The following is a 23,440-nucleotide window of genomic DNA, read 5'->3' on the forward strand; positions in this document are numbered from 1 at the left end:
CTCAAATTTCTCTCCACGGATGTTGCCTGACCTGCTGAGTTTTTCCAGCATTTTCTGTTGTTATTTTAGATTTTATTCTAGTGCACACTATAAATCTGATTGTGAAAATTACTTGCTGAACCTCCCCCCCACCCCACCCCACCCCAACCCGGCCCAAAAAAACCAAATACACTTGTGACATGTACATTAGTGGGGAACATTAGAATACATGAAAGAGAATTTCATTTCAGTTGTAATTTTTTTTGAAGAGATACACCATACAAAAATTTTAACAAGATGAATGGCTAGAAATTGGGTACTTTAGCATCTCCCGTTAGTGCTAACGGGGCACAAACGACTTTTCGTCCAGGTGCAGCGCCACCAACAACTCCCACTAAATGACAGCAACTGATTCAGGAGGCAGGAACGAAGCGGCAGGAGGCTCGTGGGGCACTAAGTAAAGGGGAGGTGGTGGGTGGGGAAAAAAAAAATTGGCCGACTTACTTATCCTGGCCCACTGCGTCGTTGAACGCGATCTGGCAGCCTGGCACTCGGGCCGGGCTGCTGGCATGGCAGCCCACTCCCCGGTGGTCCAGGTAGGGCCCCACAGAGTTGTGGCCTTGGGCCCTCCCCTTTAATGAGGGGAAGAGCCCTTCCATGCGGCAGCGCTACGCTGCAGAAGGCACCACCCCGATATTCAGGGTTAGTGCTCCAAGAAGGAAGTTTTTATGGGATGTGGGTGTCGCTGGCAAAGCCAGCATTTATTGTCCATCGCTAATTGCCCTCGAGAAGGTGGTGGTGAGCCGCCTTCTTGAACTGCTGCAGTCCGTGTGGTGAAGGTACTCCCACAGTGCTGTTAGGTAGGGAGTTCCAGGATTTTGACCCAGCGACGATGAAGGATCGGCGATATACTTCTAAGTCAGGATGGTGTGTGACTTGGAGGGGAGCTTGTGCAGTGGTGTTCCCATGCATCTGCTGCCCTTGTCCTTTTAGGTGGAAGAGGTCGCAGATTTGGGAAGTGCTGCCGGTGCACGGTGGCATAGTGGCTAGCACTGTTACCTCACAGCGCCAGGGACCCGGGTTCGAATCTGGCCTCGGGTGACTGTGTGGAGTTTGCACATTCTCCCCGTGTTTGCGTGGGTTTCCTCCGGGTGCTCCGGTTTCCTCCCACAGTCCAAAGATGTGTGGGTTAGGATGATTGGCTATGGTAAATTGACCCTTAGTGTTAGGGGGATTAAATACGTGGGGTTACGGGGATAGGGTGGGATATATATTGGTGTAGGGGTTATGGGGATCGGGTGGGATATGTGTCGGTGCAGGCTCGATGGGCCGAAATGGCCTCTATCTGCACTGTGGGGTTTCTGTGATTCTGTGAAGCCTTGTGGAGTTGCTGCAGTGCATCTTGTAGATGGTACACGCTGCAGCCACGCCGGTGGTGGAGGGAGTGAATGGTGGTGGATGCGGTGCCAATCAAGCGGGCTGCTTTGTCCTGGATGGTGTCGAGCTTCTTGAGTGTTGTTGGAGCTGCACTCATCAAGGCAAGTGGAGAGTATTCCATCACACTCCTTACTTGTGCCTTGAAGATGGTGGAAATGCCGTTGAATGTCATGGGGCAGTGGTTAGACTCTCGCTTGTTGGAGATAGTTATTGCCTGGTACTTCTGTGGCACGAATGTTACCTGTCACTTAACAGCCCAAGCCTGAATGCTGTTCAGGTCTTGTTGCATGCAGGCATGGACTACTACATTACCTGAGGAGTTGTGAATGGCACTGCACACTGTGCAGTCATCAGCAAACATCCCCATTTCTGACCTTATGTTAGAGGGAAGGTCATTGGTGAAACAGCTGGAGATGGTTGGGCCTAGGACACTGCCCTGTGGAACTCCTGCAGCGATGTCATGGGACTGTGATGATTGACCTTCAATCACCACAACCATCTTCCTTTGTGCTAGTTATGACTTCAGCCAGTGGAGCGTTTCCCCCCCTCCACTGACTTCATTGTTTTACTAGGGCTCCTTCATGCCACACTCTGTCAAATGCTGCCTATATATCAAGGGCCGTCACTCTCACCTCTCCTCTGGAATTCAGCTCCTTTGTCCATGTTTAGACCAAGGCTGTAATGAGGTTGGCAGCCAAGTGGTCTTTGCGGAACCGAAACTGGGCATCAGTGAGCAGATTATTGGTAAGTAAGTGCCGCTTGATAGCACTGTCGATGACACCTTGCTGATGACTGAGAGTAGACTGATGGGGTGGTAATTGGCTGGATTGGATTTTCTCCTGCTTTTAGTGGACAGCACATACCTGGGCAGTTTTACACATTGTCAGATAGATGCCAGAGTTGTAGCTGTACTGGGACAGCTTGGCTAGAGGCGTGGCTAATTCTGGAGCACAAGTCTTCAGCACGATAGCCGGGATGTTGTCAGGGCCCATAGCCTTTGCTGTATCCAGTGCGCTCAGCCATTTCTTGCTATCACATGGAGTGAATCGAATTGGCTGAAGACTGGCTTCTGTGATGGTGGGGACCGCAGGAGGAGGCCGATATGGATCATCCACTCGGCACTTCTGGCTGAAGATAGAAACATAGAAGATAGGAGCAGGAGTAGGCCATTCGGCCCCTCGAGCCTGCTCCGCCATTCAATGCGATCGTGGCTGATCATCCAATTTCAGTACCCGGTCCCTGCTTTCTCTCCATACCCCTGGATCCCTTTAGCCTCAAGAAATATATCCAACTCCTTCTTGAATATATTTAATGAATTGGCTTCTACTGCCTTCTGTGGTAGAGAATTCCACAGGTTCACCACTCTCTGGGTGAAGAAATTCCTCATCTCAGTCCTAAATGGCTTACCCCTTATCGTTAGACTGTGACCCCTGGTTCTGGACTCCCCCGCCATCGGGAACAGCCTTCCTGCATCTAGTTTGTCTGGTCCTGTTAGAATTTTATAAGTTTCAATGAGATCCCCTCTCATTCTTCTAAACTCCAGCGAGTACAAGCCCAATCGTCCCAATCTCTCCTCATACGTCATTCCTGCCATCCCAGGTATCAGCCTGGTGAATCTTCGCTGCACTCCCTCCATGGCAAGAACATCCTTCCTCAGATAAGGTGACCAAAACTGCACACAATACTCAAGGTGCAGTCTCACCAAGGCCCTGTACAACTGCAGCAAGACATCCTTGTTCCTGTACTCAAACCCTCTCGCTATGAAGGCCAACATACCATTTGCCTTCTTAACCGCCTGCTGCACCTGCATGCTTACCTTCAGCGACTGGTGCACAAGGACACCCAGGTCTCGTTGCAATTCTCCTTCTCCCAATCTATTGCCATTCAGATAATAATCTGCCTTCCTGTTATTGCCACCAAAGTGGATAACCTCACATTTATCCACGTTACATTGCATCTGCCATGCTTTTGGCCAATCACCCAACCTGTCCAAATCATCCTGGAGTTTCTCGGCATCCTCCTCACAGCACACACGCCCACCCAGCTTTGTGTCATCTGCAAATTTGGAGTTATTACATCTGGTTCCCTTGTCTGGATCATCAATATATATTGTGAATAGCTGGGGTCCAAGGACCGATCCCTGCGGTACCCCACTAGTCACCGCCTGCCACTCGGAAAAAGACTCGTTTATTCCAAGATGGTTGCAAACGCTTCAGCCTTGTCTTTTGCACTCATGTGCTGGGCTCCACCATCATTGAGGATGGGGATATTCATGGAGCCTCCTCCTCCTCCTGTTAGATATTTAATGGTCCACCACCATTCACGACTGGATGTGGCAGGATTGCAGAGCTTTGATCTGATCCATTGATTGTGGGATCACTGAGCCCTGTCTATAGCATGCTGCTTCTGCCTTTTAGCATGCATGTAGTCCTGTGTTGCAGCTTCCCCAGGCTGATACCTCATTTTTAGATACACCTGGTGCTGCTCCTGGCATGCTCTTCTACACTCCTTAATGAACCAGGGTTGGTCCCCTGGCTTGATGGTAATGGTAGAGTGAGCGATATGCCGGGCCATGAGGTTACAGATTGTGGTGCAATACAATTCTGCTGCTGTTGATGGCCTACAGTGCCTCATGGATGGCCAGTTTTGAGCTGCTAGATCCGTTCTGAATCTATCCCATTTAGCATGACAGTAGTGCCACACAACACGATGGAGGGTGTCCTCAGTGTGAAGACGGGACTTCGTCTCCACAATGACTGTGCGGTGATCACTGCTAACAATACTGTCATGGACAGATGCATCTGCGACAGGTAGCTTGGTGAGGAAAAGGTCAAGTAGGTTTTTCCCTCGTGTTGGTTCTCTCACCACCTGTCGCAGGCCCAGACAGGGTCAAGGATGTCACTGAGCGGCTGCAGGGCATTCTGGAGGGGGAGGGAGAACAGCCAGTGGTCGTGGTCCACATTGGTACCAACGACATTGGTAAAAAGAGGGATGAGGTCCTGCAGCAAGAATTTAGGGAGCTAGGTGAAGGATTAAGGAGCAGGACCTCAAAGGTTGTAATCTCTGGATTACTCCCGGTGCCACGTGCTAGTAAGTATAGGAATAGGAAGATAGAACAGATGAATGCGTGGCTAAAGGGATGGTGCAGGGGGGAGGGCTTTAGTTTCCTGGATCACTGGGTCTGCTTCTGGGAAAGGTGGGACTTGTACAAGTCGGACGGTTTACACCTGAACCAGGGGGGAACCAATATCCTTGCGGGGAGGTTTGCTAGCACTGCTGGGGAGGGTTTAAACTAACTTGGCAGGGGGTTGGGGTACAGAGTGGAGCTATAGTAGGGGGTGATTTACGGCCAAATACAGAGGGAAAAACAAGTCAGCTGGGAAGGCAGAGCAAATATGTGAAGGCAAAAGAGAATATGGCAGGGCTGGAAGGCATTTATTTTAATGCAAGGAGTCTTGCAAATAAGGTGGATGAACTGAAGTTGTTGTTGAACACATGGGAGTACGATATTGTTGCTATCACGGAGACATGGTTGAGGGAGGGTCAGGACTGGCAGCTCAATATTCCGGGGTATAGAATCTTCAGGCGAGACAGAGGGGGGTGTAAAAGGGGAGGGGGTGTTGCAATATTAATTAAGGAGTCAATTACTGCTGTAAGGAGGGATGATATATTAGCGGGTTCCTCTAATGAGGCCATATGGGTAGAACTTAAAAACAAAAAGGGGGCAAGCACTTTGCTGGGAGTGTACTATAGGCCCCCAAACAGTCAGGGGGAGATAGAGGAACAGATATGTAGGCAAATCTCAGAGAAGTGTGAAAATAATAGGGTAATAATAGTGGGGGATTTCAACTTCCCCAATATAAATTGGGACAGTCAGAGTGTGAAAGGCTTAGAGGGTGCAGAATTCTTAAAGTGCATCCAGGAGAGCTTTTTGAGCCAACATGTAGAAAGTCCTACAAGAGAGGGGGCGGTACTGGACCTAATTCTGGGGAATGTAGCCGGGCAAGTGGTGGAAGTGTCAGTAGGAGAGCATTTTGGCGACAGTGACCATAATTCGGTGAGATTTAAGGTGGTCATGGAAAAAGACAAAGACGGCCCGGAAATAAGGGTTCTAAATTGGGGGAAGGCCGATTTTAATATGATAAGGCAGGATCTGGCCAAAGTGGACTGGGAGCAGCTGCTTATAGGAAAATCCACATCAAAACAGTGGGAGACTTTCAGAAGGGAAATAGAGAGAGTACAACGCCAACATGTTCCTGTAAAGGTCAAGGGTGGGACCAACAAGCAAAGGGAACCTTGGATGACAAGGGATATACAAAAATGCATTAGAAATAAAAGGGGGGCTTTTGGCAGTTACAAAAGACTAAAGACAGAAGAAGCCCTAGAGTATAAAAAGTGCAGGGGCATACTTAAAAAAGAAATTAGGAGGGCGAGGAGGGGCCATGAAATAACACTGGCGAGCAAAATAAAGGAAAATCCTAAGATGTTTTATAAGTATATTAAGGGCAAGAGGATAACCAGGGAAAGGGTAGGGCCCATTAGGGACCAAAGTGGCAATCTGTGTGTAGAGCCAGAGGATGTAGGCGGGGTTTTAAATGAATTTTTTGCATCTGTGTTCACTATGGAGAAAGACGATGCAGACATAGAAATCGGGCAAGGGGACTGTGACATACTTGAACATATTAGCATCGAGAGGGAGGAGGTGCTCGCGGTTTTAGCGGGCCAAAAAGTGGATAAATCCCCAGGCCCGGACGAGATGTATCCCAGGCTGCTGTGGGAGGCAAGGGAGGAGATTGCAGGGGCTCTGACACTAATTTTCAGAACCTCTCTGGCCACAGGGGATGTACCAGAGGACTGGAGAACAGCTAACGTAGTACCATTATTCAAGAAGGGTAGCAGGGATAAACCAGGGAATTACAGGCCAGTGAGTCTAACATCTGTGGTGGGGAAATTATTGGAAAAAATTCTGAGGGACAAAATTAATCTCCACTTGGAGAGGCAAGGATTAATCGGGGATAGTCAGCATGGCTTTGTCAAGGGTAAATCATGTCTAACAAATCTGATCGAATTTTTCGAGGGGGTGACTAGTGGGGTGGATGAGGGAAATGCTGTGGATGTGGTTTACATGGACTTCAGTAAAGCTTTTGACAAAGTCCCGCATAGGAGACTGGTCAAGAAGGTAAGAGCCCATGGGATCCAGGGTGCCTTGGCGCGTTGGATCCTAAACTGGCTGAGTGGCAGGAGGCAGAGGGTGATGGTCGAAGGTTGCTTTTGTGACTGGAAGCCTGTGTCCAGTGGGGTACCTCAGGGATCGGTGCTGGGTCCCTTATTGTTTGTGATCTACATAAATGATTTGGATGAGAATGTAAAAGGTATGATCAGTAAGTTCGCAGATGACACGAAAATTGGTGGGGTGGTAAATTGCGAGGAGGAAAGCCTCCGGCTACAGGACGATATAAACGGGTTGGTCAGATGGGTGGAAAAGTGGCAAATGGAATTTAACCCTGAAAAGTGCGAGGTGATGCATTTTGGACGGACAAATAAGGCAAGGGAATACACAATGAGTGGTAGGACCCTAGGAAGTACAGAGGGTCAGAGGGACCTTGGTGTACATGTACATAGATCCCTGAAGGCAGCAGAGCAGGTAGAGAAGGTGGTTAAAAAGGCATATGGGATACTTGCCTTCATTAGCCGAGGCATAGAATATAAGAGCAGGGAGATTATGATGGAGCTGTACAAAACGCTGGTGAGGCCACAGCTGGAGTACTGTGTGCAGTGCTGGTCGCCTCACTATAGGAAGGATGTGATTGCTTTGGAGAGGGTGCAGAGAAGATTCACCAGGATGTTACCTGGGATGGAGCGCCTCAGCTATGAAGAGGCTGGACAGGCTGGAGTTGTTTTCCTTGGAGCAGAGAAGGCTGAGGGGGGACCTGATTGAGGTGTACAAAATAATGAGGGGCATAGATAGGGTAGATAAAGAGGAACTTTTCCCCTTAGTGGGGGGGTCAATAACAAGGGGGCATAGATTCAGGGTAAGGGGCAGGAGATTTAGAGGGGATTTGAGGAGGAACTTTTTCACCCAGAGGGTGGTTGGAATGTGGAACTCAATGCCTGAAAGGGTGGTGGAGGCAGGAACCCTCACAACATTCAAGAAGCATTTGGATGAGCACTTGAAATGCCATTGCATACAAGGCTATGGACCAAATGCTGGAAAATGGGATTAGACTGGACAGGGATGGATGGGCGGCGCAGACACGATGGGCCGAAGGGCCTCTTTCTGTGCTGTAAAACTCTATGACTCTATGACTAGCAGCTATGTCAGTAGTGCTGCTACCGAGCCACTCTTGGTGATGGACATTGAAGCCCCCCACCCAGAGTACATTCTGTGCCCTTGCTACTCTCAGTGCTTCGTAACATGGCGGAGTACTGATTCATCAGCTGAAGGAGGGCGGTAGGTGGTAATCAGTAGGAGGTTTCCTTGCCCATGTTTGACCTGAAGCCATGAGACTTCATGGGGTCCGGAGTCAATGTTGAGGACTCCCAGGGCCACTCCTTTCTGACTGTATACCACTGTGCTGCCACCCCTGGTGGGTCTGCCCTGCCGGTGGGACAGGACATACCCAGGGATGGCGATGGACGAGTTTGGGACATTGGCTGAAAGGTATGATTCTGTGAGTATGACTATGTTAGGCTTGGCTGCTTTTTGCTTGACTAATCTGTGAGACAGCTCTCCCAATTTTGGCACAAGTCCCCAGATGTTGGTGAGGAGGACTTTGCAGGGTTGACTGGGCTGGGTGTGCCGTTGCCGTGTCCATAGCCGAGGTTGATGCCGGGTGGTCTGCCCCGTTTCATTTTTATTATTTTGTTTCGTAGCGGTTTGTTACAACTGAGTCAACCACATTGCTGTGGGTCTGGAGTCACATATAGGCCAGACCAGGTAAGGACGGCAGATTTCCTTCCCTAAAGGACATTAGTGAACCAGATGCGTTTTTATGACAATCCGATAGTTTCATGGATACCATTACTGATACTAGCTTTTTTATTCCAGATTTATTTAATTAACTGAAGTTAAATTCCCCAGCTGCCATGGTGGGATTTGAACTCACGTCTCTGGATCATTAGTCCAGGCCTCTGGATTACTAGCCTAGTGACATTACCACTATGTTAGCGCTCCCCCTCCTTCTTGGGGCGCTAAAACTGAATTTTGCGGTCGCCTGCGCTGTTAACGCCCTAAAATGGTTGGTACCGAATATCCCCCCCAAAATGTATAAAATTAAAATTCTATGTAATGCGTTCAACAAAATTCTATTACAGATATAGGATACAGGGCGAAGATAATAGAGGACTTCATTTAAGATCAGCAACCCCACGCTTTCCAATTTTCCTCCCAACTCCTCATTTCTTACATGCGGCATAAAACAACATAGGGGACAGAAGCTTAATCTTTACGTGTGCATTGCTGTTAAATGGCAATTGATTAATCAACTACAGGAAACTTTCTGGTATCCGGCACCGACGGGACCGAGCTGGTGCCGTTAGATCAAAACTGCCGTAGAAACCTGCGCTAATAAATCCTGTTGCTTAGCAACAGCTTCAAAACAGTCGGCGCAGCTTGCAAGCGTCTAGCTGAAGCTGTTGCTTAGCTACAGAGACTCTTGCAGAGCCAGGACTGGAGAAAAGAAGCAACGAAAAGAAAAAAAATTATCTGAACCGACTCCTGAATTTTGCCGGTAGATAGAGCTTTCCGGACATTTAACCTCTGGATAAACAAAAGTTTCCTGTATTAGGGATATAGCAACGAAGGCCAATTCTATCCTCAAATATGCAGTTCCCAACAGGAGTAATTGAATGGCAATCAGCAGTAGGTTGGGAAACCAGACCAAGTTCATTCTAGTCACTAACCCAGGGGACACCAAGGCCACATGTTGCAACCCCATCACTATCATGAAGTCAGCTAACATGGAACCTTTCTGGTCTGTACAGCTCAAAATCACGTTGCATAATACAATTACATACCAAGCCATCAAGAGAGCTTGTTATTCTTCTTTTAATTATAGCACATGCAAATACATTGAGCCATTATTGGACTCTAATATTCAAAGTACCGGTCACACACTTTTTTTCATATTTCATGTACATTTTTCAGAATTCAATTTTACTGCTCAGTTTTTGGATATTCATGTGGCGTATCATAGAAAGTTTTTTAAATGTATAGTTTACCTTCTTCCCCATTGAGTGGTTCTTCCAAAAGGAGGCTAGCCATGCATTCCCAATCTTTGAGCAAATCTGTCGCACAATCCCACATGCTATCTACAAGGTAAGCAGCATGCTCGTGCAGCTATCAATGAAAAAATAAAACAAAATGATTAGATCCAACCGAAGGATTTCAGTGCAATATAAATTCAGCATTGAGAAAAAGTTATATTCCCATGATTGTGTGAACAAATGCACTGGCTCTAAAAACATACCTAAGCTTTCAGTTATTTCTCCTTTCCCCCATTTGATTTACTTTTAAATGCAAGCCTATGGATACTCAACACTTGGCACTCTCCGAAGCAGACAGACTTTCCATTTAACGAACCTCAGCACCAAACCTCTGCCACCGAGTTTCACATTAATGTTCTTGCAAGAACAATGTCCAAAATCAATGGTTATACTGTTTAATTTATTCACTATAAAAAGTGCTGTCCTGGTAAAGAACAAGTTTTCTTTTCATGTTGCAAAGTTTAAAAAAAATTCTGTACTGTATAGGTTCAGTTGGGAATGTGTAGCAGCTCGACATAAAAAGCACACTGTGCCAGATTACTGTACTTCAACCGTCTGGAGCAAGTGTTTATTGCTGCTCCAGCTGCAGTGTGTTTACTGACATTTAGATTTTAGCAGTATGTGGTATGGAACTCTAGAGCTGAACTTGCATGAGACTCATTTCTCAATTACAAATTTGAAGGAAAAAAGCCACCACTGCACAGAGTGGGAGGGAGTGAGATTATGCCTGCAGGTGTTGCTCTTCCCTACAGGTAGGTTAAAAACAATCAAAGGGAATCATTCCAGTGAGGCACCCGCTGACCAACTGTGGAGCAGCAATTGGAAAGAACTGATTCTCTTTCTCTGCTGGACAAGGAGCACTGAACCTAGACCAAAATATTTTTTCAACACAACAACTTATACTTCTATAGCGCCCTTAACATGGTGAAGTATCCCAAGGCGCTTCACAGGAGTGCTATAAAACAAAACGACACCGAGCCAGCAAAGGGGAAACTAGGGCAGATGACAAAAAGCTTGGTCAAAGAGGTAGGTTTGAAGGAGCAGCTTAAAGGACGAAAGAGAGGTAGACAGGCAGAGAGGTTCAGGGAGGAAATTCCAGAGCTTAGGGCCTAGGCAACTGAAAGCACGGCCACCAACGGTTGAGCGATTAACATCAGGGATGCTCAAGAGGCCAGAATTAGAGGAGCGCAGATATGTCAGGGGGGGGGGGGTTAAGGGGCTGAAGGAGATTACAGAGATAGGGAGGGGCGAGGCCATGGAGAGATTTGAAAACAAGGATGAGAATTTTAAAATTATATAATTAAAAGAAAAAGGATGGCAGGAAGAATCTGATGTCACAAATGATGATCAAATGACTTTTTTCCAACAAATGAGAAAAATTAGTTTAGGTTAAAACAAATTAAGCTACATAAAATCCTAATTATTGCGCAATACCATCAGTAAACCTATTCTTTAGTTTATGTATTGTGATTAATGCTTAATGCACTGCAATTAACAGCCTACCTCACTCTCTAGGAAGAAAAACACCAGTGTCTTGATAAGCTTTGCATTTGGGCTTTGTCTTCCTTTTCTTTTCACTGTCACGTCATCAGATTCAGGGTCTCTGTGACTGAAAAGTCTTAAAAATAAAAAAAGACATTAAAATAGCACCAAAAAAATGAAAATAAAGTTTTAAAAATATATTTTACTTCAATTTACATTCCATCATTCCCCATTTCCACCTGACCAGCTTTACTGCACCTCTTCCCACCAGGCATCCTTCTTCATAGAGGGGACAGTAAAATCAGGACACTCTGGACCTGTGTGATTGCTGCTGAAGTTGCTTCAAAATTACTGACTCGACATCCACAACGAAAAATAACAAAATACTTCATTCCCCGTGACACCTCACTCAGCTTGCACAACGAGCAAAGTTCACCCAACTGAAGCATGTTACAAAGACCAGCAGCCTTGGAGTTCATAGTGAACAATCTTTTGGTTGGGAGATGAGCATTCCGAGAACTTGACAAATATTACAAATGATTCAAATACAGTGAAATCCATTTACATAAATAGCTCTTTTGCTAACAAAACTGATTATGTGGGTTTTTCTCCCAAGTACTTTTTCCATTACTTTGCTCAAAGTAGCTGAGCGGTTGACAACTTATGGCTATTTACAGTGACATTTTACCGGCTCTTACAAACTGCTGGTGTTAACTCGAGTCAGACATATCCAGCTAACCAAAGAGCTGCGATTAAACCAGAATAGCAGTTTACCGTAGCATGCTGATAGTACATTAAAGTTGAGACAAATTGCTGTTTTAGTTTAGAGAAAGGTTGGTAGGGAAGCAGTAGCAGGTCAGGAGAAACATAGGAGCAGGTTGGCAGAGCTGCAAGAGCTCAATAAACCAGCTGAATGACAAGATCAGAGTTAAGGAGGCTGCAACGCTCATTGGCTAATCTATTCAATTTATTGGAATAGTTTGAAAATCATTAGTTGGCGTAAGTAAAGCATTTGAACAGTAATGTTTTATTCATTTCAGTGGGCTTCACCTGTATTGTAAAAGTTGTGCTTTATAATGAATAGTGTGTATAAAATGCGTGTGTCTTAAACATTTGCATGTATTTTTTGAGTTCAATTAGCAATTTTATATACAGGTAGACTACCCTTTATCCGAACTTCCGAAAACCGAAACCCTCTAAAAACCGAAGGTTTTTTCGTTCAGCGTAAGTCGTGCGCACGACTTACGCTGAGCAGAGGGTCAGCGTAAATCGTGCGCACGACCCCCCGCGGACCCCTGACGACCACCCCCCCCGCGGACCCCCGCCGACTTACGCTGAGCGTCAGCGTAAGTCGTGCGCACGACCCCCCGCCGACCCCGACCCCCCCCGCGGACCCCCGCCCGTAAGTCGGGGCCGGCGGGGGGGTCGGGGCCGGTGGGGGTCCGCGGGGGGGTCGGGGTCGGCGGGCGGGGGGGTCGTGCGCACAACCCCCTGCCGACCCCCCCGCGGACCCCCGCCGACCCACCTTCCGAAATCCGAAATTCTCCGAAAACCGAAACACGGCTGGTCCCGAGGTTTTCGGATAAAGGATAGTCTACCTGTACTACAATTCTCAAGATAAAGGAACACAACTTACATTGTGCCTTCAGTCAATACGCATTACCAGAACACGTGTCAAAAATGAACTGGCTAATTGTAACACACAGATGTCACCAAAAAGCCGATTGTGTGTGCATGTGGAAGGATGTGTTCTGATTCCTTTCATCATTAACTGTTAAATGATATTCTTCAAAATATACTGTGGAAACTATGATCTCATTGAAGAACTAACTGGAAGTCACAATCTGTAAGCAGTGATGTACGTGAGAACTTTCGACACAAGAAAGCAGAATAAGCAAAAAACACCAAGCAAAGAACAAGAAGAATTAGTAGCAAGAAACTATCAAAGCTGATGCAATACAATTAGTAACCCTTCAACTTATTGCACGTGCAATACTCTAAGAAACTGGCGTTCTGCAAGTGCTTTCCAACTTTCACATCAGAAGTTGTTTATATTTGTATTAAATTACAAAACAATGTAACACAAAACTGAAATCTAGCTACACTTTTCTTCTGGTACAGAAATATTATTCCGTTCTTCAAACTTAACTTAAGAACAATCTAGAACCTAAAGCTACACGAGCCATTGAGGCACACAGCATATGAGTTCTTAAAAAGCATGTGTGACCATTTTCTTGCCCATGACACAGGTAAACAGTTTGAAGTTCTGAAGTCATATTGTATTAAATTTCCCATGAATAAGAATGTTGGTCGTACTGATAGAATTTACATTGTTGTAGAGCTTGAAGTCAAGGCCCTTCTGCACCCCAACTTCTGCAAGAGTTTACTCTAAGACTCAAGTGCAGAACATAACAGCTACAGTGAATTTCCAAATTAAACTGTCCAGTCGTAATAATTCCTTGGTAAATTGACCAGATCTCAATCTTGAAATATATTACATATTGTAAAACACTAACATGCAGAATAAGTGGAGGTCTATTAAATGAACACACTGAAAACATATGACCAAGTTTTACTTAAACAATAACAATATTTAATTATCCAAAGTACATGAATACCTCAGTGCTGCAACTTTATAATGCAATTCTAACCGACATTTTCGGAGAACATAATTATGTGACTACAGAAATTGAGAAATGATTTCCCCCTTGTACACATATCCAAATTGATTTTCCTTCTTACTTTTTGTAAAGAAATTCCCCTGCTGCCACAGCGACTGGTCGATGAGCTGAGTAAACCAAATGATAAACATTTTCACAGTCCTCAGAGGTCAGAACATCATCGCTACCCCTAGAGTAGCAAATAAAAGGGCAAAAAAAAGCTGTTTAGATGATGGTGAATTTAAGAAAAAAACTTCCATTTTCTTTTCAACACTCCAAGCAGCAAACTGTTACTAGATTACATAGACCACAACATAATTGCTACTGAAACCATGTAAGACGCAACTTAGTTCTAACATTTTATATATGTACCTTACACAAATTATAAAATGTGTTGCACATGGTGCAGCAAATGAATTTTAACTGCTCAAAATAATATTTAAAAATACATACCTTAGATGGATAGCTCGAAATCTCTCACGGTGTTGCTCACAAAGAGTCAGAGGATATGCTATTTTATGTGCAATGTAAAAAATTTGAGATATATGGATTTAAGAACAAACATGGTGCATTTCAGACCTCAGGACATCCCAAAGTGCTTTGCAGCCACTGTGTGCTTCTCAAGTGTAATGTTGGGAAACGTAGCAGCTATGGTAACATGGGATCTTTTATTTCCACCAAAGGGGGCTAGGCAGCCTTGGCTTAACGTCTCATTCAAAAGATGACACTTTCAACAGTGCAGCACTGAAGTGTCAGCCTAGATTATGTGCTCCAGTTTCTGGAGTAGGGCTTGAACACACAACCTTCAGAATCAAAGGCAAAAATGCTAACACTGAACTAAGGTTGATACTGATAAAATCAAATTATGTTTTATTACAGAATACTATGAGAGTGTTTGTATTATTTTGGCTCAAATTCCATGCTTTTGTGCATATTTGATGTGTTTGTTAAGGAAATTATTATATAGTGTAAAGAAGAATCTATTATTGTGGTGGTATATTTGAAGTGTTGCTATGAACAAATGCAATGTTTATAAAAAATGCAATATGTTAGAGAAATTACATAGAACTCCACGTAAAAATGAACAGAATGAACCTGTATATTTAGTAGTCCTAATATAATCGTAGAGGTTTGTGAAAAAAGGGAATTGGAATTAAATAAGTTAACGTAAAATATATTTAGACTGCATGCTAAACAGCAGAAGCAGCATGCTGCAGACAGAGCTAAGCTATCCCACAACCAACAGATCAGATCAAAGCTCTGCAATCCTGCCACATCCAGTCGTGAATGGTGGTGGACAATTAAACTACTAACGGGAGGAGGAGGCTCCATGAATATCCCCATCCTCAATGATAGCGGAGCCCAGCACGCAAGTGCAAAAGACAAGGCTGAAGCGTATGCAAACATTTTCAACCAGAAGTGCCGAGTGGATGATCCATCTCGACCTCCTCCTGAGGTCCCCACCATCACAGAAACCAGTCTTCAACCAATTTGATTCACTCCACGTGCTATCAAGAAATGGTTGAGCGCACTGGATACAGCAAAGGCTGTGGGCCCCGACAACATCCAGGCTGTCGTGCTCAAGACTTGTGCTCCAGACTTGTGCTCCAGAATTAGCTGTGCCTCCAGCCAAGCTGTCCCAGTACAGCTACAACTCGGGCATCTACCCGACAATGTGTAAAACTGCCCAGGTATGTCCTGTCCACAAAAAGCAGGACAAATCCAATCCGGTAAATTACTGCCCCATCAGTCTACTCTCAATCATCAGCAAAGTGATGGAAGGTGTCGTTGACAGTGCTATCAAGTGGCACTTCCTCACCAATAACCTGCTCACCGATGCTCAGTTGGGGTTCCGCCAGGACCACTCGGCTCCAGACCTCATTACAGCCCAGGTCGAAACATGGATAAAAGAACTGAGTTCTGAAGGTGAGGTGAGAGTGACTGTCAAGGCAACATTTGACCGAGTGTGGTATCAAGGAGCCCTAATAAAACTGAAGTCAATGGGAATCAGGGGGAAACTCTCCACTTGCTGGAGTCATTCCTAGCACAAAGGAAAATGGTTGGGGTTGTTAATCATCTCAGCCTCAGGACCTTGCTGCAGGAGTTCCTCCGGGCAGTGACTGCACAGTGTTCAGTTCCATTCGCAATTCCTCAGATAATAAAGCAGTCCATGCCCACATTCAGCAAGACCTGAACAACATTCAGATAAGTGGCAAGTAACATTCGCGCCACACAAGTGCCGGGCAATGACCATCTCCAACAAGCGAGAGTTTAACCACCGCCCCATGACATTCAACCTCATTACCATCACTGAATCTCCCACCATCAACATCCTGGGGGGTCACCATTGACCAGAAATTTAACTGGACCAGCCACATAAATACCGTGGTTACAAGAGCAGGTCAGAAGCTGGCTATTCTGTGGCATGTGTCTCACCTCCTGACCGCACAAAGCCTTTCCACCATCTACAAGGCACAAGTCAGGAGTGTGATGGAAGACTCTCCACTTGCCTGGATGAGTGCAGCTCCAACAACACTCAAGAAGCTCAACACCATCCAGGACAAAGCAGCCCGCTTGATTGGCACCCCATCTACCACCTTAAACAGTCACTCCCTCCACCACTGGTGCACCGTGGCTGCAGTGTGTACGATCTACAAGATGCACTGCAGCAACTCGCCAAGGATTCTTCGGTAGCACCTCCCAAACCCACGACCTCCACCACCTAAAAGGACAAGGGCAGCAGGTGCATGGAAACACCATCACCTCCAAGTTCCCCTCCAAGTTACACACCATCCGGACTTGGCAATATATTGCCGTTCCTTCATTGCCACTGGGTCAAAATCCTGGAACACTCTCCCCAACAGCACTGTGGGAGTACCTTCAACACAAGGACTACAGCGGTTCAAGAAGGTGACTCACCACCACCTTCTTGAGAGCAATTAGGGACGGGCAATAAATGCTGGCCTTGCCAGCGACGCCAACATTCCAGGAACAAATTTTTATAAAGTGTGTGTGTAATTTAGATTGGGGCTCTTTTCTTTAGAAAAGAGAAGACTTAGAGGTGACCTGATGGAGGTCTTTAAAATTATGAATGGGTTGGACGGGGTAGATGTGGAGAGAATGTTTCCACTTGTGGGAGAATCCAAAACTAGGGGCCAGAAATGCAAGAGAGTTACTAGTAAATCCAATAGGGAAACAATGAGAAATGTCTTCACTCAGTAGTTAGAATGTGGAACTCACTACCACAGGAAGTGGTTGAGGCAAATTGCTTAGATGCTTTCAAAAAGAATCTAGACAAGTATATGAGAGAAAAGGAATAGAAAGATATGCTGAAAGGCTGAGATCAGGTAGATGGAATGGGAGGAGATTCATGTGGAGTATTACCACCAGCATAGACTAGTTGGGCTGAATTGCCTGTTTCTGTGCTGTATATTCTATGTACATGTAGTATACACAAAACAAATTGTGAAATAGTTCTTATAAATTCAAAATTATTTGTATGGAGAATTTTGTATATATTAAAACATGCAGTTGTGGGATTTGGAAGTCGAAACAGTTTTGCAATGTGGGATACCTGGGAGGAGGTTGAGATGAGCAGTACTGAGGATCTAAAGAGTGGAATTATTTGGGACAAGGGAGTGTGCGTGTAATGGGGAGGAGTGTATGGGGTGTGTGGTGGGTAAGGTGCTGGGGTACAGTAGATGTGTGGTGGGTAAGGTGCCAGGGTACAGTAGAAGAGAAGCACGTCCTGAGATATTGATAGAGCGAATGGGTTCTGGTACTTTGGAACAGTGAGAACGGAATTGCAGCAAGCCTCTGTAGGCAATCCCACCCAAGTTTGAATATCCAGGTAATAGATGGGAGAAGAACTAGCTTTAAGCACTTCTAAAAAATTATGACGGGGCTTAAAAGGGTAGATGCTGGGAGGATGTTTCCCCTGGCTGGGGAGTCTAGAATGAAAGGTCACAGTTTCGGAATAAGGGGTTGGCCAGTTAGGACAGAGATGAGGAGAAATTTTGTCACTCAGAGGGTTGTGAATTTTTGGAATTCTCTACCCCAGAGAGCTGTGGATACTCAGTCGTTGAGTATATTATCGATAGATTTTTGGATACTAAGGAACTCAGGGGATATGGGGATAGCGTGTAAAGGTGGAGTTGAGGTAGAGGTTCAGCCATGATCTCATTGAATGGCGGAGCAGGCTCGAAGGGCCGAATGACCTACTCCTGCTCCTATTTTTTATGTTCTTATGTAATAACTTGTATAATTTTTTTAAAGCCCTGAAAGCTCTTTAGAAACTTCAAGTTGATTCTGCTTACAGGGGGAACTCAGTAACCAAGAGACCAAAACTGAATGGGCTTCAAGCAGAGTGGAGTTGTGCGCAAAATGCAATTAACTTGGAGTTGGGAAGACTCAAAGGTAAGCATTTGTACAATAAATACAGATAGGTATAATTTAAATGTCATGGCCAGACGTGACAGAACCAACATGACAGGAAAATGAAATTACGGGTTATTTCCTGGAAGTACAGGAAATGCGTGCGTGCTAAATGCAAGACTTAATATATTGTAGATATGGAGAAAAAGTTGGTTTGTTATCTGATTAAATTGATTCTGAAATGTCCCAACCTAATGTAGTCAGTAGTGAAAAGACATCTCAAATGGTAGTACAATATTACAAACATCCATTTACCAGGAAAAGATTCTGATAGACCTAATTACCAAAGTTGGTCAAGAAAAATATAACAACTTCTACTTACTGCAGAACAAGAGTAAGAAGTTTTATTGCTTGTACAGCAACTTCATATTCTTTATCCAGAGTCATGGAAACAATTCTATCCTGAAAACAAAAGATAGTTTATAATACAGAAAATCCTCAAAATAAGTTACACGAGTAGCTTTCACTGCAGTTTGTTTGGAAATGTGTCTTGAACATCGACCTCTGGCATGAAGATCAGGTAGTCTCTGTAGACAGATAATGCTCCACTGGTGCACAAATGCTCCAACCATTTACCATTATAACAGACATTAATTGGTCATTATAGGCTAGCAGCTTCTCTTTACAGTTGATCACATTATCAACATTACCATACAAGAGGTTTTTTATACCCAATCTTTCACAACATAATTCAGTGTGTCAGAGGATGTTATGCTAATCAACATTGGCTAGTGGGAACCAAATTCATCAAACTCCAACTGTATTACATGGTAATTTGGGGTTATCATCGTTTTGGGGTGCAAATTCTGTGACTGCCCTTTTTCTGTGAAAACCATAAATAAATTACCTTATCAAGCATTCCTATATATTGAATTTTTAGCTTTAGCCTGATTCCAAGCTTTGGACACAGGAAGGTGATAGGAAACTTGCATCAGATTAGAGGCAGGAATATGGAGCCCCAGTGGGAATGGGTGGGAAGAGTTGTGGTTCTATAGCAACAGTTATGTAGGGGGTTGAGCTTTGGTAGCACCAGTGTGTGGTTTAACCTCAGATTTGTTAGCACGGGGTTGCTGGTTTACTGGGGGATTAATTGGGTATTGCAGTTGTGGAGTAGTAGAGGAAGTGCTAGGGTTTAGCAGTGATATTAGGAAGGGTCCCAAGGTAGTGGCAGTATTGTGGGGGAAGTGACGTGGTCTTGGAGCATTGTGGGAAGTATTGGTATCTTTCAGCACTGAGTGGTGAAGGTGCCAGAATAACAATGTACATATTTCGGAATAACATTATTAAATTTGCTTGTTCTTTTGTTTGAGTAGTTTTCATAAAAGTTTTCCACGAGAATCTATGAAGTACAACTGAGGTACGAGAGCACCACCACGAGCGTCATGGTATAATTACAGCATGACAAGTTTATATAGGCAGTTACTATTTTAAACAGAGATAAGAATGTATAATGGCAAAAAAGTTAATACAATGTGAAAAAGTGAAAACAGGAAGTAAGGTTTTGTAGACAGGAAGTGCATGCAGGTACAAGATTTTTATTATACACACACTAACAACCAGATGGTACAAATTTACAAAACTAAATTTATTATGTTTTGCTTTATGGAATTTAAAAATGAACTAACCTTAAAACGACTTGTAAAAAGTTCAAGTTTAGGAACGAGCTCTCTGTTGTAATAGAGACCTTGCAGGGCTGTTAAACATTTTAGCCTCACTTCCCCTTGCTGAAAAACAAAGCACATTTCTTAGCATACCACTGAAGTACTGGCTGGGGATTGGGGGGCAGGAGAGAGAGAAAGTCTTTTCTCAACAACACCAGGAAACTTAATACAAGATTTTCAAGAATAGTGTCCGCCGGCACCCTTCCCCCAGAATCCAGCAGTCCAAGGACTTGTTATCGTGAAACGGGTAAAATTCACTGCTCAAATGCACTTTTTTTTTGTTCCACGCCACAATATACAAAATAATTATTTATGTAAGAATTCAATCAAGTTTCTGTATTTGCTACATATTCTGTCTATTAAGCATTTACAAAAATAATAGTTAAATTACCTTATCATGCATGGTCCACCCCACATACTTCAAGTAACTGTCATTTAAGAAGGCATCACTATACATTTTCATCCAAACTCCTATCTCTTCAATGCAGACTGCTCTTATCTCAGATATTGCATCACTGAGGAGAAAAAAACATGATAAAATGGTCTAACATACATGACAGAATTTCTCTTGCTACAGGTCACACCATGCAAAAGTTCAAGACAGCAAGAAGTACTTACCGGTATCGATGTACAAACACCCCCTTAAAGATGGCATTCATCATATTTTCAATTTCATCCTGATTTTCTTGAAGCTGGGAAGGGACAAGGGGGAAAAAAACAATTTTTGAATGAAGTCATGGATTAATCCTAAACTAATTTACACAACTGGGGGCTAGAGTTTCTGCTTTGGGCACAATTGGCGATCCGGGCGCAAATTGCGCTAGTTTTAAGAGGTGTTTCTCTCGAATTTCTGTTCAAACTCATTTGCATATTGCCGAGCATAAAATTTGCCATGAACCAGCGCAATCAGGCAATGTTTTAGAATGCCGCTTGTGGAAGAGAGTTCCAAGCTTCTCCCACCCTTTTCATGTAGAAGTGTTTCCTAACTTCACTCCTGAAAGGTCTGGCTCTAATTTTTAGGCCATGACCCTAGTCTGAGATTCCCCAACCAGCGGAATAGTTTATCACGATCTACCCAATCAGTTCCCCTTTATATCTTGAAAACTTCGATCAAATCACCCCTTAATCTTCTAAATTCCAGGTAATACAACCCTAGTTTGTGTAATCTTTTATCGTAATTTAACCCTTGGAGTCCAGCTATCATTCTAGTAAAACTCCAGTCCTGGTGTTTAAATGCCCAGAGGTAAAGTATCATCACATTCAGCAGGTACGGAATTTAACCCCCTCTCCCCCCAACAAAATCAAAATCACACGTATATAGAAAACATTGCAAGTCAGGCTAAAACCAACACAAAGAAAGGATCCAATCTCATGTGTAACTTTTCAGGGAAAATTCTTGTACCAAGTGTTAAAATTGCCCATCCGAATACCAAAATATACGAATACAGAAGACTTGACAAAAATGGGAGTTATGTGCTTTATAACAAAGCTCCTTGCGAGTTAGAAGGTCTACCCTCTTCATTCAACAGCATGCAATTCTTTCCCATCAGATATCTTCTACATATCAAATATATAAAAGCTAAATGTTTAGAGAAAGTAAAGTCCACCTGCACCACTGCCTCCCCCACCACAATTTATAAAATCTGTAAATTATGTCCACTGTAAATTATGGGTTGGTAGAGCTCAGTCAACCGTTCAATTAGTGAACAATGCACTGTGATGCCCCTTAAAATTATATAGCTTGCCAGTATGTCAATTAGAGAGCCAAGTTGCCTGTGGACTTCTTGTGTTACTAACCTTTGAAAGGAAAGGGGTAAAGGGAGGGGGGGATGGGGGCTACAATTCTACTACAGCAACTGACTTAAGTACCATATCTACTACCTGTGATGCTCTGTCGGCAGCTCCTTGTTGCACTGCAGACTGATGAAGTACAGCAGCAGAAATGCTTTGCACGTGCATGCTTCAATGCAAACACAGCACTGTTTCCTGAGATCATGCACTTTCGAACATTACAAAAGATTCCATACAGAATTTTAAAAGTTCTAGTGCAACAGACTACCTAATCACTTTTAAAATTCATCTCTGAATCATACAGGAATTCTAATCATGTGAAAGTGCCTCTTTGATGCGGTGAATGTAAAATATAATTACATCATTATTATTGCAGTGTAATGAAAAAAATAGTTTTTAAAAGAAAAAGGTTAATGCAAGGGTGGAACAAACCATTTTTTCCCAATTGTTTCACCGTTCTAGATCTTAAAACAGGTATTTTATAGTTTATATGGCTTGATCACAAGGACAATTTGCTTTCGATTTACCAGTAGGTTCCTCTAATTATGATGCAGGCTATGGTGAAGCATTCGGTTCAGCAATTTGGAAATACCGATGAATCAAGAATAAATAAAATCTACCAAAAGAACACAAGCTAGCAGGAAAAGAAAAAAATACTAATCGAGGAAATCCCCAAGAGAAATCTAGTTACTCGTTTTTGATTGAAGCACAAAAAATAATAAACTCTCAAGTCCTCAAAGCATGTACTCATGTTGCTACAGAAATATTTCACTAACCTCTTTTCTCTTCTGTAATAGGAGCTCCAACCTGTCATTGGCCCTTTTGCCAATAATTTTATTTCTTTCAGTTTCATATTGCCGCTGGGTATTGTCCATGTTAATACTTAAATTTAATGCCACATTTACTAGCGCCGTCATCAGCTTCATAGCTGCAGAGAGAAGATAGATATGCTTTGACGGTTTAATTATGTATACAAATACTATAGAATTCACTTTTATTCGCAACTAAAATGCAACTTGCATTGCTGACAACATGGAAATTACACTAACAGCAAAGAAGTTTTGTTTTCTGATTCTCACAAGGGCTCTCTAACTCCATAAACAATAAAACTTCCAGCATTGCAACAACCACTTTAGTCATGCTCTTTATTGAGAAACCCAAGTGAAAGTAAATACAGGACACCACCAAAGTTGAAAATAGTGAAAGAGATTCAGTAAATTAGAAGAATTGATAAGAACATAAGAAATAGGAGCAGGAGTAGGCCAATCGGCCCCTCGAGCCTGCTCCGCCATTCAATAAGATTATGGCTGATCTGATCCTAACCGCCAATCTACTATCACAGAACCATCTCCTGAATCTAACAGAATTAGACACACGAAATAGGAGCAGGATCAGGCTACACGGCCCCTGGGCCCGCTCCGCTACCCACAGGGCCATGACCGATCCGAACCTAGACTCATGTCCAAATTCCTGCCCGCTCCCCGTAACCCTTAATTCCCTTTACTTCTAGGAAACTGTCTATTTTTGTTTTAAATTTATGTAATGATGTAGCTTTTTTGGGGCAGCATATTCCATGGACCTACCACCCTCTGAGTGAAGTAGTTCCTCATCTCAGTTTTGAAAGAGCAGCCCCTTATTCTAAGATTATGCCCCCTAGTTCTAGTTTCACCCATCATCGGGAACATCCTCCCCGCATCCACCCGATCCAACCCCTTCACAATCTTATATGTT

At 43.9% G+C, this 23,440-nt stretch overlaps 1 protein-coding gene across 7 annotated transcripts in view; it reads right to left on the reverse strand.

Annotated features, from left to right (window-relative positions):
- stag2b (STAG2 cohesin complex component b) overlaps positions 1-23,440 on the reverse strand; it is a 186,465-nt gene that overhangs the window by 61,671 nt on the left and 101,354 nt on the right. For all 7 annotated transcript variants that reach the window (XM_085999360.1, XM_085999368.1, XM_085999345.1 and 4 more), the window contains 8 exons: positions 22,486-22,637; positions 20,537-20,610; positions 20,310-20,433; positions 19,883-19,981; positions 18,580-18,659; positions 13,906-14,013; positions 11,185-11,299; positions 9,637-9,754 (listed from right to left, as the gene is read on the reverse strand). In XM_085999360.1, the coding sequence (XP_085855486.1) occupies positions 9,637-9,754; positions 11,185-11,299; positions 13,906-14,013; positions 18,580-18,659; positions 19,883-19,981; positions 20,310-20,433; positions 20,537-20,610; positions 22,486-22,637 (870 nt within the window). The remainder of the gene's footprint in view (positions 1-9,636; positions 9,755-11,184; positions 11,300-13,905; positions 14,014-18,579; positions 18,660-19,882; positions 19,982-20,309; positions 20,434-20,536; positions 20,611-22,485; positions 22,638-23,440) is intronic.

The sequence above is a fragment of the Somniosus microcephalus genome, chromosome 1 (assembly GCF_052327205.1).
Source record: "Somniosus microcephalus isolate GS21.2 chromosome 1, FLI_Smic_1.0, whole genome shotgun sequence".
In the NCBI taxonomy this organism is placed as follows: domain Eukaryota; kingdom Metazoa; phylum Chordata; class Chondrichthyes; order Squaliformes; family Somniosidae; genus Somniosus; species Somniosus microcephalus.